The sequence below is a fragment of the Pseudorca crassidens genome, chromosome 17 (assembly GCF_039906515.1).
Source record: "Pseudorca crassidens isolate mPseCra1 chromosome 17, mPseCra1.hap1, whole genome shotgun sequence".
Lineage (NCBI taxonomy): Eukaryota > Metazoa > Chordata > Mammalia > Artiodactyla > Delphinidae > Pseudorca > Pseudorca crassidens.
Window position 1 is genome coordinate 40,501,637 of NC_090312.1, and position 15,806 is coordinate 40,517,442.

Sequence of the window (15,806 nt, forward strand, 5' to 3'; positions counted from 1 at the left end):
CATACTGAAAAGGCAGAATCCAAAAGAACACAGTGAAAATCATCCCAACACTTGTATACCTCTTTCATTCATCAGCTAAGACTATTTGATCAACTGAACACATAGTATAAGGTCTAGCTCTCCCCTTTAAGAGGCCAAAGCTTATAAAGTATGGAGAATTAAACTGGATGAAATGTAAGATTTCTTTCTCCCATAATATAAATATCAATAGCCTATACAGGTTCTAAACAATTTCTTGCTCTTCGTGTCTTTTGTACATTTTAATATTTGGAAGTCTTTGCTTGCAGAGCAGGTGAAGGAAAACTAAAAAGTATGAAAATCCAGTGTCTAATTCTGGTTTCTCTCTAGCACACTGTGCCACTTCAGAGAAGGCTTTTTTCTAGGAAAGCAGTAACTTCTCTTCTACAAGGGGTTCTTCTTATCCTTCTCAACTGTAGTTCTTGTGCAGTTTTGATTGCTAGATACATTTAACTAGATTCAGACAAAAACAAACTGATCCATAGTTTACAAAGAATGCATATGTTAAATATGGGCTCAACCCAGGTGCAATTACCCTAAACAATCAAAAGGTAGATAATAGTTGCTTGAAGGTAGGTATCATGTCATTTCTTTTTAATCTGCAAGACAAGCAAGAGCTTTGCCCTTGTTTGATGTGCAGTAACATGAGTTAACTATTAACTGACTTACCAAATATAAAACTTCATCCAATAACTAATCAGGACAATTACAAAATCGAATCAACTCAAAAATAAACAAAGTACTCAAACCAAAATACTCTGCACTCTTATCTAAATGAGTTCAGAGGTGAGACATAAATGAAGTTAAGATTTTAATTCATTAGTAAACCTAACAGATAAATCAGTGTTTATAAGACCTCCTTTAAGCATTTTACAATTATAATCCCAAGTTCTATGTTAGATTTTTCAAATCTCAACTAAATTTCCAACCCGTATGCAAGTCTATTTTGAGCTTTACTTGAATGTAATCCAGGAAACGGATGATGCAGGAAAGAAAAAATATAATTCAGCATCACACCCTGCTTGGTGAAAAATAAACTGGTCATAAATGTGTGAAAATATATGTCCCTTGGTGGGCTTCCCTGGTGGCGCAGTGGTTGAGAGTCCGCCTGCCTATCCAGGGGACGCGGGTTCGCGCCCCCGGTCCTGGAAGATCCCACATGCCACGGAGCGGCTGGGCCCGTGAGCCACGGCCGCTGAGCCTGCGCATCCGGAGCCTGTGCTCCGCAACAGGAGAGGCCACAACAGTGAAAGGCCCGCGTACAAAAAAAATATATATATATATATGTCCCTTGGTGCCAAGGGTCAGAATGCAAGCAAGAAACAAGAAACATGCATACATATTTGTGCATATATAATATACTTGGGAATCATGAAACTTAAAGCTGAAAGGAAAGAGGATCAAATGAGTTTATAGCACCTACTTTGGGTCAGGTTTTTTGTTAAAAGTTTTCAGTCATTATTGAAGCTAATCTTCAAAATTAACCCAAAAGCAAAATATTATAATTCCCAATTTTACACTGAGAAAAACGAGCTCAGAGATGATAAGAAACTTCCCCAAGGTCATGTGGCTTTTAGGTGGTAATACCAGAAACTGAACTACAGCATACCTGACTCATCATCATACCCTTCAATATCATCTCCTGTGTTATCTTAATTTGGGAGGGCACACAAGTGAAACATGACAATGCTAGAACTACAACTTAATGTGAATTAGGATCTATATATGTTATGACCCATAATTTACTGCACTGTCACACACCTGTCATCCATGCAGAGACTGTTGCCTAACAACTCAGTACACAGTGGCTTTTTGGTTCCTAAACATGTCAAATGTATTGAGTCTTCAGCACAGATGTACTAACCCTAATACAGTAAGCCTTCAGTTAACCAGATATTAGACCTTTATATTAACAGTTTTGTAAATTTTTATCAGATGCTTTTCTGAATCTGTTGAGATGACCATACTGTTATCTCCCTTAAACTGTTAATAACTGCATTGCTTTCTGATGCTAAAGCATTCCTTGGATAAACCCTACTTGAACTCATCATTATTCTTTTAATAAGCTGCTGTACTCGGTTTGATAACATTCTATTTAAAATTGTGGGACAGGGAGGGTGGGAGGGAGATGCAAGGGGGAGGAGATATGGGGATATATGTATATCTGATTCACTTTGTTATAAAGCAGAAACGAACACACCATTGTAAAGCAATTATACTCCAATGAAGATGTTTAAAAAGTAAATAAATAAAATAAAAATTTGGCATCTATGATCACAAGTGAAACTGGCCTAAAGATTTGTTTTCTTGTGCTTTCCTTGTCTGGTTTTGACACAGAATAATGCCAACCTCATGAAATCTTCTGTCATTCTCTAAGCTTTGGAACAAGTATCTGTTCCTTGAAGGATCAGCAAAACTTATTTGTAAAACCATCTAGGTCTGGTGGCATTTTTTTAAGGTTTTTTTTTCTTTTTTATTGATGTGGACCATTTTTTTAAAGCCTTTATTGAATTTTTATTACAATATTTTTTATGTTTTGGCTTTTTTGGCCGTGAGGCATGTGGGATCTTAGCTCCCTGACCAGGGATCGAACTCGCACCCCCTGCATTGGAAGGCGAAGTCTCAACCACTGGACTGCTAGGGAAGTCCCCTGGTGCCATTTTTTTTAATGGAATTTTTTGTTGAGATAATTGTAGATTCACATGCAGTTGTAAGAAATAACACAGAGACTTCTGGTACCCTTTACCCAGTTTACCCCAATGGTACCATTTTATAAATATAAAAACAAGGACACTGACATTGATACAATTGACCAATCTTATTCAGATTTCCCCAGGTTTTTTTGGGTTATTTTTGCGGTACGCGGGCCTCTCACTCTTGTGGCCTCTCCCAGTGCCGAGCACAGGCTCCGGACGCACAGGCTCAGCGGCCATGGCTCACAGGCCTAGCCGCTCCGTGGTATGTGGGATCTTCCTGGACCGGGGCACGAACCTGTGTCCCCTGCATCGGCAGGCGGACTCTCAACCACTGCGCCACCAGGGAAGCCCCAGTTTTCCCCAGTTTTACCTGTACTCATTTGTGTTTGCGTCTGTGTGTATTTAGTTCTATGCAATTTCATCAATGCACAGGTTTGTGGATACATAAATACACAGTATGTACATATATGTGTAGATATATTTAAATTTATTCAATATAACCAGGGTTTTACTATACATAGTTTTCTTATTAAAGTATCATTGATTTACAATGTTGTCTATACATAGTTTTATGTCTGACTTTTTTTTCTATTATAAAAAGAGTTTCCAAGTTATAAACGTTCTTCCAATATATTTTTAATGGTTGTATGATAATTCATGTATAATTTAGAATCTTTTATTTAACCATTCCTCTAGTATTATACACGTAGGTTGTTCCCATTTTTTTAACTATTATAAGTAAAGCTTCAATAAATACATTTACCCAGCTACGATTATTTCCTTTGGAGAGATTTGTAAAGATAAAATTACTGGAGAAACTTTTCATGGGCCAGAAATAATCAATGACATATTCTCTCACATCACCCACATTTAGAGAAAAGGGTGAGTACAGGCATACTTTGTTTTATTGTGCTTCAAAGATATAGCATTTTTTTAAAATTAAAGGTTCGCAGCAACCCTACGTCTCGCAAGTCTATCGGCGCCAGTTTTCCACCAGCTTTTGCTCACTTCGTGTCTCTGTGTCACATTTTGGTAATTCTCACAATATTCAAACATTTTCATTAGTAATATATTTGTTATGGTGATCTGTGATCAGTGATCTTTGATGTTACCGTTGTAATTGTTTTGGGGACGAGCCTCGGCCATATAAAACCACAAACTTAATAACTGTTGGATGTATTCTGACTGCTCCACGGAGAAGTTCCCCATCTCTCTCCCTCTCCTCTGGCCCCCCTATCCCCTGAGATACAACAATATAGAAATTAGGCCAATTAATAACCCTACAGTGGCCTCTACATGTTCAAGTGAAAGAGTCTCTCACTTTAAATCAAAGGCTAGACATGATTAAGCTTAGTGAGGAAGGCATCTCAAAAGCCGAGGGAGGCCAAAAGCTAGGCCTCTTGTGCCAAACAGTTAGCCAAGCTGTGAAAGCAAAGAAAAAGTTCTTAAAGGAAATGAAAGTGCTACTCAGGTGAACACACAAATGATAACAAAGCAAAACAACCTTATTGCTGATATGGAGAAAGTTTAATGGTCTGGTTAGAAGGTCAAACCAGACACAACATTCCCTTAAGCCAAAGCTTAATCCAGGGCAAGGCCCTGACTCTCTTCGAGTCTATGAAGGCTGAGAAAGGTGAGGAAGCCACAGAAGAAAAGTTTGAAGCTAGCAGAGGTTGGTTCGTGAGGTTTAAGAAAAGAAGCCGTCTCCATAACGTAAAAGTACACGGTGAAGCGGCAAGTGCTGATGTAGAAACTGCAGCAAGTTATCCAGAAGATCTGAGATAATTCATGAAGGTGGCTACACTAAACCACAGATTTTCCATGCAGATGAAACAGCCTTCTATTGGAAGAAGATGCCATCTAGGACTTGCATAGCTACAGAGGAGAAGTCAGTGCCTCGTTTCAAAGTTTCAAAGGATAGGCTGACTCCCTTGTTAGGAGTTAATGCAGCCGGTGACTTAAAGCTGAAGCCAATGCTCATCTACCATTCAGAAAATTTTACGGCCCTTAAGAATTATGTTAAATCTACTCTGCCTGTGCTCTGCAAATGGAATCACAAAGCCTGGATGACAGCACATCTGTTTACAACATGGTTTACTTAATCTTAAGCCCACTGTTGAGACCTACTGCTCAGAAAAAAAAGATTCCTTTCAAAATATTACTGTTCATTGACAATGCACCTGGTCACCCAAGAGCTCTGATGAAGACGTACAAAGAGAGTAATGTTGTTTTCATGCCTACAAGCACAACATCCATTTTGCAGCCCATGGATCATTTCAACTTTCATGTCTTACTATTTAAAAAACACATTTTGTAGGGCCATAGACAGTGATTCCTCTGACGGATCTGGACAAAGCAAATTGAAAACCTTCTGGAATGGATTCACCATTCTAGATGCCATTAAGAACATTTGTTAAAATATCAACATTCACAGGAGTTTGGAAGAAGTTGATTCCAACCCTTTGAGGGGATGACTTTGAGGGGCTCAAGACTTCAGTGGAGGAAGTAATTGCACATGTGGTGGAAATAGCAAGAGAACTAGAATTAGAAGTGGAACCTGACGATATGAGTGAATTGCTGCACTCTCATGATAAAACGTGAATGGATGGGGAGTTGCTTCTTACGGATGAGCAAAGATCGTTGAAATGACAACAAAGGATTTAGAATATGACATAAACCAAGTTGATACAGCAGCACCAGGGTATGATAGGATTGACTCCAGTTTTGAAAGAAGTTCTACTGTGGGTAAAATTATCATACAGCACCAAATACTACAGAGAAATCATGAAAGGAAGAGTCAACCTATGCGGCAAACTTCACTGTTGTCTTATTTTAAGAAATTCCCAGTCACCCCAGCCTTCAGTAACCACCACCCTGATCAGTCAGCAGCCACCAACATCCAGGCAAGACCCTCCACTGGCAAAAAGATTACAATTCGCTGAAGGCTCACATGATGGTTAGCATTTTTAGCAATAAAATATTTTTTAATTACGATAATGTACACTGATTTTTTTAGACACAACACACTACATTTAACAGAATACAGTATAGTATAAACATACTTTTATATGCACTGGGAAACCAAAAAACTCATGTGGCTCACTTTATTGTGATATTCGCTTTATTGCAATCTTTGCTTTTTTTGTGGTGGTCTGGAACCAAACCCACAGTATCTCCCAGTGTCTCTACACAAAAATGTCCCAAATATCTCGAGGTAGAGCTAGGCCTCCCCAAGGCAGGGAAAGAACCCCAGCTATGAAAACGCAGGCTCAATCGTGTAGATTCCAGGCCACCCTCTGGGCTGGAGCTTATCAGATGTGCCCATAGAGTGTCAAGCCCCCACTCCTTAGGGAAGCAGAAAACAGAACACGAGTAACTAACATGTGACACAGAGTGTGAAGATGCCACTGTGTTAAAAGCTCCAGTGTGTTCTGTCCCACGTAATCCTAAGAACCTATTTGATGATACTCCATTTTACAGATGAGAAAACTGAGCACAGAGAGGTTTAGAAACTTGCCCAAGTTTACACAGTAAGTGGATTCTAACCCAGGCAAGTCTTAACTCCAGTGCCCAGGCTCTGAACCACTGTACCATACCGCCCGCTCATTTAGACTCTTGCTATGGTCTCTACAGCACTGACGCTGGGCTCCGGTGCTATAGAAAGGAACCAAAGGGAAGGCAGTTAAAGGCCCCTCTCTGGAAATGAAGGTCAAGGCCAGAAACCAAATGAGAAGCCTGAGACCCTCAGTGGCTTATGCTTCAAAAGCCCTCCAGATGACATCAACAAGTCATGTTGTCTTCTTTCTAGAATGAAAGTGAGTTCCATCACATCAACTGCTCTTGCTGCTACATTAGCTTATATCAGAAAATATATGGGAAAACACTAGATATTAGATCATGAATATTCAGAGCAATGTATATAATCCCAGTACAGGGTGAATAGTTAGCTCAAGTTAACTGATTACCACCAGCATTTTACCAGTAGCATTACATTTCTGTAATGTGAATAAATTCCTTGCTCCAGTAATAAAATAGTAAGTATTTGGCAGGAGCTTAATAACTACTTATTGATTAGGTTAATCTTAACATTGCTCCAACCATACCCTGAAGCATATAGAAAAAAATAAATATTAAAGACAGAAAGTTCTTCTAGTTCCCTTTATCATTTTATAGATGGGAAAGCTGAGGTCCCACAGGGATTAAGATTGTTAATTACATGTGTGCAAAGCCTCTCTTTTGCCTTCAATTCTGTACATTTATTTTCACTATCTTTATATTTAACAATACATTGTACAAAAATACATATTTAACTCTTACTCTTTTTATGATAAGAACTTTAAAAATATAATTTTCCTTTAATATTTGTATATCTTGCTCCATGTGTCATTCTTACCGTGAGACTAACCTCTATTAATTGTACATATTCCTTAGACATCTGTACTATTTGTATTTAACATACCTGTATAAAGATAAGAAAACATCAAAATGCTTTGTAAAGGACACATTTTACTGCATCTTTGTGACATTTTTCACAGAACAGATTCAACAACAGAGGAGAGAAATGTGAAAACATATCTTATCTTTAATAATATTTTTCTATAGCTTGGAGTCCAACACCATGACCTGACTCTCACATCACCGACTGGGGTACCAGTTGGCCTCACTGCTGATTCAAATGGGAAATCTCCAATGACTTTCTCCTAGTCCCACCAATTCTTTGAGATACCCAAGAAAAACAGATGTACACAGTCTATTTCAACAGTATCCTTTCCTACTCAGAGGCAATCACCCCTCTAGCCTTATTGTTAAAACTGATGTTGCCCTAGAAACAGACTCATCAAAATGCAATGGAGATTTTTAATAGTAGGACCCACATCTCAAATTGCTAAGAGAAGAAATTCTTCCATGCATTTCTACTCTTACAAAATAAAAATCCTCACTATTGCTACTCACAGCTGCCCAACATTCCCTGACCTCCCGTGCCACCTCATTCTAGATACCCAGTGGCACTTAAGCATGCGATGCCGCTGTAACTCTCTCCTTCCGACCTGCTAGAATTTCAACTCAGCCAAAGGACATGGGAGGAAGCAGGAATGTACGCTGATGGGAGGCACTGGATTTGTCTTTTTATTCTTCAACACCACAATGTTGATGAAACTGAGGTCGAGAGTCAAAACTTGCAAACTAACCCAGGTCCACCCCCAAGCTGGTAGATTCAGCTGACCCCAGACCACACTGTCTTCAGTGGCCAGAGCAAAGGGGAGCTTCAGCAGGTCCAGCTGACCCTGACTGCCCCAGCCATGGGCACCTGCCCTTAAGTACGGAGCATCAACAGGTGTTTACTGCAGGGGTCAAAGGTGTGGAAACAAGGACCTTCCCCTCAGATAGTGCCAATCTCCAAAACATCAGAGGGCTAAGGGGCCTCAAGAATATCATATATGGCTCTCTCATTTCATAGTCAAGAAAACAGCCCAAGAAAGAAGAAGGAAAAAAAACAACACTTACTTTCTGTGCCTCAGGTACCACTCCCATGCTCCCTCATTTTAGCCTCACAACAATCCTGTTATAAAGGCATTCTCAGGCGCAATTTATATGCACACGCACATATGTATTTTTTTAAGTGACTCAAAGTGTCAGTATCTTGTCCAAGTCCTAACACGGAGTAAGTGGCAAAGTACCAACATCTCCCCCACCCAAACCCTTTATCTCTACGCTGGTCCCTCAGGTCACAAAGCTTCTTATCCCTGGGAGCCCCAGGACTAACACAAAATAGCGCGTAGAAGGGGTAAAGTGTGTGACTAGACCAGTGGTTCCCAGATGTAGCTAATTCATTAGCATCATCTGAGATGCTTTATAAAAATACAAATCCCCCGACCCCCTTTAGGCTTCTGATTGTTAGAAGGCCCTGAAATCTCTATTTTTTACATACTTACATTGATTCTGATTGTCAGTCTGCCTTACTAGTTACAGAAAGAGAAAAACAATGGCTAGATCAGTCATGAAAGGCTGTCTGGAGCTTGGATCTGAATCAACAGAATTTAAAAGGAGAAACACTGAAGAGGTGGCTATGTCCAGGGAGCGTTCACAAAAGTGAGATGAGTGGGCGAGGGCGGGGAGACGTGATGGAGAGGGATGGGGGCAGGGGGGGTGGGACTAACTAGGAAGGAGCGATATTCTGGAGCATCATATAAATCTGGCAGAGGTATTTAGACTCCACACCATGATAACAAGAAAACACAATCCAAGTGGTACAGGGTAAATCAAAACAGCAGGTGAACATCTGGGCCAGGAAGGGCAATGGCAAGGCTGTTGACATGGGGCACGTGCTGGCAAGGTGCCAACAAAGAAGAACCTGAAGGGGAACACTTCCTGGCTGCCTGGATGGATTACGCCTTTATCCTGAGCACTTAGTACAATAGATGCTGAATAAATATCATGGACTGAACAACATGTAGGTACCTATAGTGGCCAACTGGTCACGAAAGTCAACAAAGATGAACGGGTCAAGGACTGGACTTCAGGATTCAAATCCGGTTCAAATCTAGAATTAAGATGATGGTACTGGCAGAGGTGACTAAAAAAGAGTAGCTTGTTTTCAGCGAAAGCTCTCCTTCATTACTTCTTGCTTTTCTCTAAAACTTTATTTTGGCTTCTGGTGCATGAAAGAATTAGGTGGTTTTGAAATACCGGAATGTACCTTCGACAGTGACATGAACAGCAGGTCTTCTGTCTTGGGAAGAAAAAAACGATGGGCAAGATCTTTTGGGTTGATTTTTGGCAAAGGAGGAGAGACAATCTCGTGAGAATCTAAACTCAGATGACATTCTTCACATGACCTAAGATCACTGCCAGCTGACATGCCGATAGCACTGTGGCATTAAGCCACCAGACTCCCTGTAAACCTGAATTGACAGAGCTGGCCGGGCTCTGTGTGGCTCGGTCAGCCTCAGGCTTTGCCAACCTGAGGAGACTCAGGGCCCCCTGAAGCTGGCCGGTCAGGTCTCTGGGGGCTTCTAGGAGACTTGAGAACTAGTTCTACGCAGGTAAAAAATTAGATGATCTTTTGAAATCCCTTCCAAACTAATGATTATTCAAGGTGCCTTGTGTGTAATTATATTCCACAGTTCCTCAAATGGCAAGCACCTTCAAAATTTTACGTTCCAGGTCCCAGAAGCAGGAGTTGGAGCGTGTACTCAAATTCCTCTGTATGCCCATCTTCCACAAGCCTGGCCTTAATAAGATCTTTCCTTCTCAAGTGACATCTACCTACTGCTAATATCTAACTAACAGAGAAAGAGCCCTTATTTCTCTAAGATTCCCTAGCAAGTACGATTTGCCAGATTACTGGAGCAGCCAAAATGTATTTTTTTAAAGAACTGCAAAAGGTTATATGGTTCCAATTTAATTTTTCCTTCAAATGCAAGCTTTCCAATGCCTGCCTTTCATAATACACTGAGTCGTAATGCACGGGTCCAAATGACTTGACAGTTTCTTTTAATTTACACACATCTAAGCATGTGCAAAACATTCCACTAGTTCAAAACGCTTCCTTTTCTTAAACATACTTCCAGTTCAAATTACGTGTTTATGGCAGTCTGCGATGTATTATTTCTGAAGATAAACAGTCATGTAAAAAATTGATAGAAAAGCAGCAGCATATCACTACTGCCACACTCTGTCAGTCTTTCCTCTCTCATGCCGGTGGGAGGTATAAATCCACCGCCATGACCAGGCTCGCCCTGCTGTCTCCAGCGTCCAGAAAGGCAGGGCCACAAGTTCCTCTCCACAGACAGCTTTGAGCCTTGGTTGCTGAGAACCTCTTTTTTTTCCCCCCCTTGAACTTAGTATAAAACTCAAGAATGCACTAACTGGAGATGTTTTTCCTTTTAAAAATGAGAGGCTTTATGCTCAGATGATCACTACTTCTAACTCCCAGAAAACAGTTGCAGTTTTCCAATTAAAATTAGAAGTACTGGAAATAAGGTACTCTAATAACTAAATGTTGAAAAGTGAAGTCTTTCAACTTCGCATACATTTATGCCGCTACATGGGAAACAGAGGCTGCAAAGTAATTTAAATGGACTATTGGCTGTCCTGGGCCTTGAAAAAGCTTCTATTGAGAAAAATTGACTCACTGCCTAACAAAGACTCTCTGCTACAGTCTTCAAGTTGACATTTTAAAAATATCTAATCACCCTTTTGAATGATATTCCAATTACTGAAAACAGTATCTACCACAGTGAAACAGCTCACTTGGAAAGCATCCAATTCTGGTTGGAAATGAGAAATATTAGAACCCCAAAGGCACAGAGTTGGGGGTAGAGGTGTCACCAGAGAAGACAGGTATAGTTCAGCCAAAAAGCTTCCTTAAGAAGCACTGTCAGAGGGAGATCAGCTCGGTGCTTTGTGTCCACCTAGAGGGGTGGGATAGGGAGCGTGGGAGGGAGACGCAAGAGGGAGGGGATATGGGGATATATGTATACATATAGATGATTCACTTTGTTATACAGCAGAAACTAACACAACATTGTAAAGCAATTATACTCCAATAAAGATGTTAAAAAAAAAAAAAGAAGCACTGTCAGATTTATGCAAAACTCCAAGGAGACATTATTCCTCTAGAATCCCCAAACATCAACACTTTCTAGCAAATTTATGAACAGGACGCAGCAAAAAAGGGACCTCCTTAATCCTGTACAGCTTTTTAGGCAGGCAGGCTTCTCCTGAAAATCTTTAGATGGAGTTCTCCCTTTGCCCTGTTTTGCAACAAGATGAGCAATAATGTTTTTCTGAAATAAACAGAGAATCTCTCCCTTTCGGTGTGCAAAGAGCCAAAGTTCATAACTGGCTGGGAGATTACCAATCCCAAGGGATAAAACGATCATTTGCCAAAGAGAAATGCTGATAAGTTTCGGAGTTCTATTCTACAGCCGGAGCACCCAAATTCTCATCTACTGTGTTCAGTTTACAATCCTACTTGCTCTCCAATCTCGCCTAACGTTTGGGCACCTGCTAGCACACACAGAGGCTCCCACACCGATGAAAAATGCCCATCTGCTGCTGAGTGCCAAAGAGGTTTCCCAATCCTAAATCGCATCAACTCAAAAAAGTGGGCTGGGGTGGGGGGAGAAGGGAGAAATAACACGCCAAAGGAGAGGAGGAAAAACTCACAAAACCACCTCTAAAGATGACATTATTTGTCTTCGAAGAGGCGGTTCAGTTTATTAGAAATGGACAAGTTATTCGGTGGCAAAGGGAGGAGATATGGGGAACTGGAAGGGACAGAAACAGCTGCACTCCCTAACCGAGGCCCCGGACCGCACTGAGGCTGCAGACGGGATCTCGGACAAAGCTCAGGGCGCCCAGGTAGGGGCCGCCAAGCACAAGTGAAAGCCCCGGAGGCAGTTCTCTTTAGAGGGCGCTCATTGGGCGTCTTAAGGAAACAAGCTCCAACCCCCCGAAACGCGACCCAGAGGAGGAGAAACCAAGTTCCCACGGCCGAGGCCGGGGAGGGAGGCTGGGTGCCCGCAGCCGGCCCCGCCGGAGAAGAGACTCCTCCGGGCCTCGGGGTACTCCCGCCGGGTCCCAAGCAAGCATGGCGGGATGGAAGCCTCGGTCTCCGAGCGGCCGGGCGACCCGAGGCCGATCGACCCGAGGCCGATCACAGTGTCACAGTACCCCGCCTCGCCCCGCTGCTGCACTCGAGTGCAATCCATACTGAAATGCCCCCCTGTCCCTAAGGGCCCGCGAGCTGCCCCCCGCCTCGCAGGAAGCACGGGTCGCCGCACCACCGGGAGTCCAGCGGCCCGCACCCCGGCATTTTCGGGCGCGTTCCGCTCACCCACCGCGGGACCGAGGACTGCCCTCCGCCGGTAGCGTTTCCACGTAGTGTCTGCTCCCTTGCCCCAGCCAGAGGAACATCAAACAAAAGAACTTTTTGCAAACTTTCCTCTCCGGACACTCAAGGGTTTCTTAAAGCTGAGCCCCATCTCCCCAGAGCCTGCATTCAATCGAGTAGGAAAGCTGGCGTGGGGGTTGGGTGGGGGGGATGGTGTGCAGGAGAAGGGACCCCAAAGTTTCCAGGGCGTCTCCGGGTCTCGGGGAGCGCGCGGAGGGGACCAGTTCCCTCGCAGCCCTATCCGGGCTTCCTCTCTCCGGCCACCCTTCCCCATCGGTCCTTCCCGGCCACGCAGCAAGACCCTCCGACTGCGAAGAAGTTGGGAGTGACTTCAGGGGCCTCTGCGGTTCGACAAAACTGCAGTACTCTTGCCCTCATCCCGGGGGACCTCGGGACAACTCCAGCGAGCGGCGCTTTTCTGCGGGAAGCGAAGGGGGAGAGGAGTGGAGGAGCGAGCTCATTTGTCCCAGCAGATCCCCGGGGGCCGAGGGGCACGTCTGGGAGTGGGGGGCATCCCCCAGGTGGCGCTCCCCGATTCCCCGCGGGCTCTGCGGACTCTGCTCGGTCTCTGCACCCTAAGCGGCGCGCGCGTCCCCAGCCTGGCCCACTCACCGACTCCGCCGACACGCAGGCCACCAAGCCCAAGGTGAGCAGGATCCAAGCGCGCCGCATATTCCCCGGGGCCCGGCTGCTCCCAGCCGCCGCTTTACAACGAGGGAAAAACGAAGTCTCTCGCCCAGCGCCCGGCGCAGCCTGCGCAGAAGGACCGGAGCAGAGCAGCCGCAGCGACCGCGGCTCGGGCTCGGGAGCTCGGGCTCCGGGCTCTCGCTTCCTCCTGCTGCGCCTGCGGCTGCGCCCCGGGAACGCGGCGCCTTCTCACTTGTTGGTGCCTACACAACCGATGCCTAGCTGTTGCTCCGGTGAGGCAGCTCTCTGGAGCTCTTCTTGCTCTGCTGTTGTTGTACTCCTCCGCGGACTCCTTCCCCGTGTCGCGGCTCCGTTTCTGATTTTTGAGGAATAAATTAGGTGCCCTGGAATGTAGCTGCAGCTGAAGTTTGGGTACAGAGCGGTGGGAGCGCCTGATCCGCGCGGCTGGAGCTCCCGGAGTATCTGGAGAGAAGCGCGTCGGAGCGGAGCTAGTGGCTCAGCGGCTGCGCCCCTCCTCCTCCCGCGCCGCCGCCTCCCTCCCAGGGTCCTCCTCCCTTTCTCCTCCTCCTCTTCTCCTACCGCTCCCAGCCTCCCTCCGGAGCCCGCTTCTCCGGGCTTCTCCCGGCGTCTCGAGGAGGGGAGGCGGCAGTGTGACTCCCAGCTAAACCCGGGAGAAATTCCTACAGGATTACGCCCGGATTGGCAGCTCCGGGGGCCAGTGGCCACCAGCAGCTCCGCGCTGTGGCTGCTCTGGGTCTGCGCGTCCGCAGTCTGTGCTCCAGTGCTCTAGTATTCCTTCATTTTCTGACTCCCTTACACCCCCCCCACACTCTCTCCCCCTTTTTCTCTCTCCTCCTCCGTGCTCCTTTTTTCTCTATTTTCTATTCTCTTCACTTTCACTTTTCTGGAGAAAGATCGGTGAAGCGACGAGAGACATGTTTAGCTTTTCTGCCTGTGAGAATCAGACCAGTACGAAGAAACTGCTTTGAGAGTCGGAAAAACACACACACGAAGTTTACAGATGCCTTCAAGCAATGTGAAATTTTCATACAATGGCTAGTTCATGAAAATTGTATTTTAAAAAAGAAGACAATAAATATATTAAATGTGTATTGAGTATTTCCCACCCTCCCTAACCCCACCCCCCCCCCCAAGAAAAGGAAGTGAAAGAAGACTCCCATAAACCCAAAATGCGACACTTTCCAAAGCTCAGAATTTCATTAAGGGCTTAGATACCATTTTTGCCTCACACACAGTTTAAGCCCCTAACGCATTTTATAGGCTCCATTTCAGCACAGAGGTGTTAACGTTTGGAAGCTACAAATAGGGCAATTTGATGAGAAATTGGATAGAGATCCTGAATAATAACAGATTTAAGAGAACTTCAAAGGAAAAAGTAATTTCAAGTTTGAAGAAAATAATGAGCATGTATTTCCTGAATGGAAGTAATCTACCTGAAATATTTTCCTGTGAAATCTTTTTTTTTCAATTCTGTGTCTATAGTACACTACAGAACATGGCAAATGCATACTCCCTTCCAGTTTCTAGCACGATTTTTCTCTCTGACTTCTGAAGTAGATAATTCTATGGAGCCATTCTGCTCCTAGAATGCCCACTCTAGGAAACCAGGGATCTTTCTGTCTTGTTCACCACTGTATTCTCATTCTGACTGCATAAAGATACACAATAAATATTTCTTGGATAAACTTTCATCTAAAACTCAATCTATACTGCATAAGAGTTGTGAGTCTTTAAGAAACATAGATGTAGATATATAGATACTAGACCTTGAGATTTTTTGAACTTATATTTCAAAATATAAGTTTTGAAATTTAGAGAAATTTAGAGAACTGGAGAGAATTTTAGAGAACACAACCTCTGAGACGTCTGCCTCTTTGGTTTTAAGTTCCAACTACCAGGCTCCCAACAAGCAAATCTAAGTCATTGGCAGCCAAGAGGTAATTTGGAAAAATGGAAGAGTAGGCAAAAAAGAAAGAAAAGAAAAAGATCAGGAGACTGGGCATTGTAACATCAGGATGTTTCTGATTCCACAGAAACTGAGCTGGCACCTGGGTGGGTCAATGTGGGTCTGGCTTGGTTTTTGGAAGAATGAGCTACGACTATATTTTTAAGATGGATTCTTTGTGGGTTGAACACGGCTGAACATGGCCATTCCTACTTCTGCAGGGCTGCCAAACTAGGGGCCACTGTCATCCTGTAATTTGGATGAAAGTAATATTCGCCCCTGCCGCAGAAAAGGGTCCAGCTACACACGCTAAGTCAGCAGCTTCTAAGGAGGGAAACTGAACCCGGGTCTATGGGTTTCGGATCCTGTGGGTTCGGTAGAATTTATTTGTGGGTTGAAGAATTTCTTGAGAAGGGGAGACTTCTGAAAGGAGTTTTCCAAAGGACAATGAACAATGTGAGAGAAATGCACAAAGCCATAAAATGTCACCTCTACTCCCAAAAGAGATCTAGTCCGCTCTCCAGGCTTTGGGCAAGGTCATACCCCTTTTCTCCCCAGCAGTTAAGAACCCATCAAATAA

General features: G+C 43.8%; 1 protein-coding gene across 1 annotated transcript in view; it reads right to left on the reverse strand.

Annotated features, from left to right (window-relative positions):
* Positions 1 to 13,902, reverse strand: part of SDC2 (syndecan 2) — a 121,444-nt gene extending 107,542 nt beyond the window's left edge. Inside the window, exon 1 of the mRNA XM_067711717.1 lies at positions 13,225 to 13,902. Within this exon, the coding sequence (XP_067567818.1) occupies positions 13,225 to 13,284 (60 nt within the window). The 5' untranslated portion in view covers positions 13,285 to 13,902. The remainder of the gene's footprint in view (positions 1 to 13,224) is intronic.
* Between the last annotated feature and the right edge of the window lie 1,904 nt (positions 13,903 to 15,806).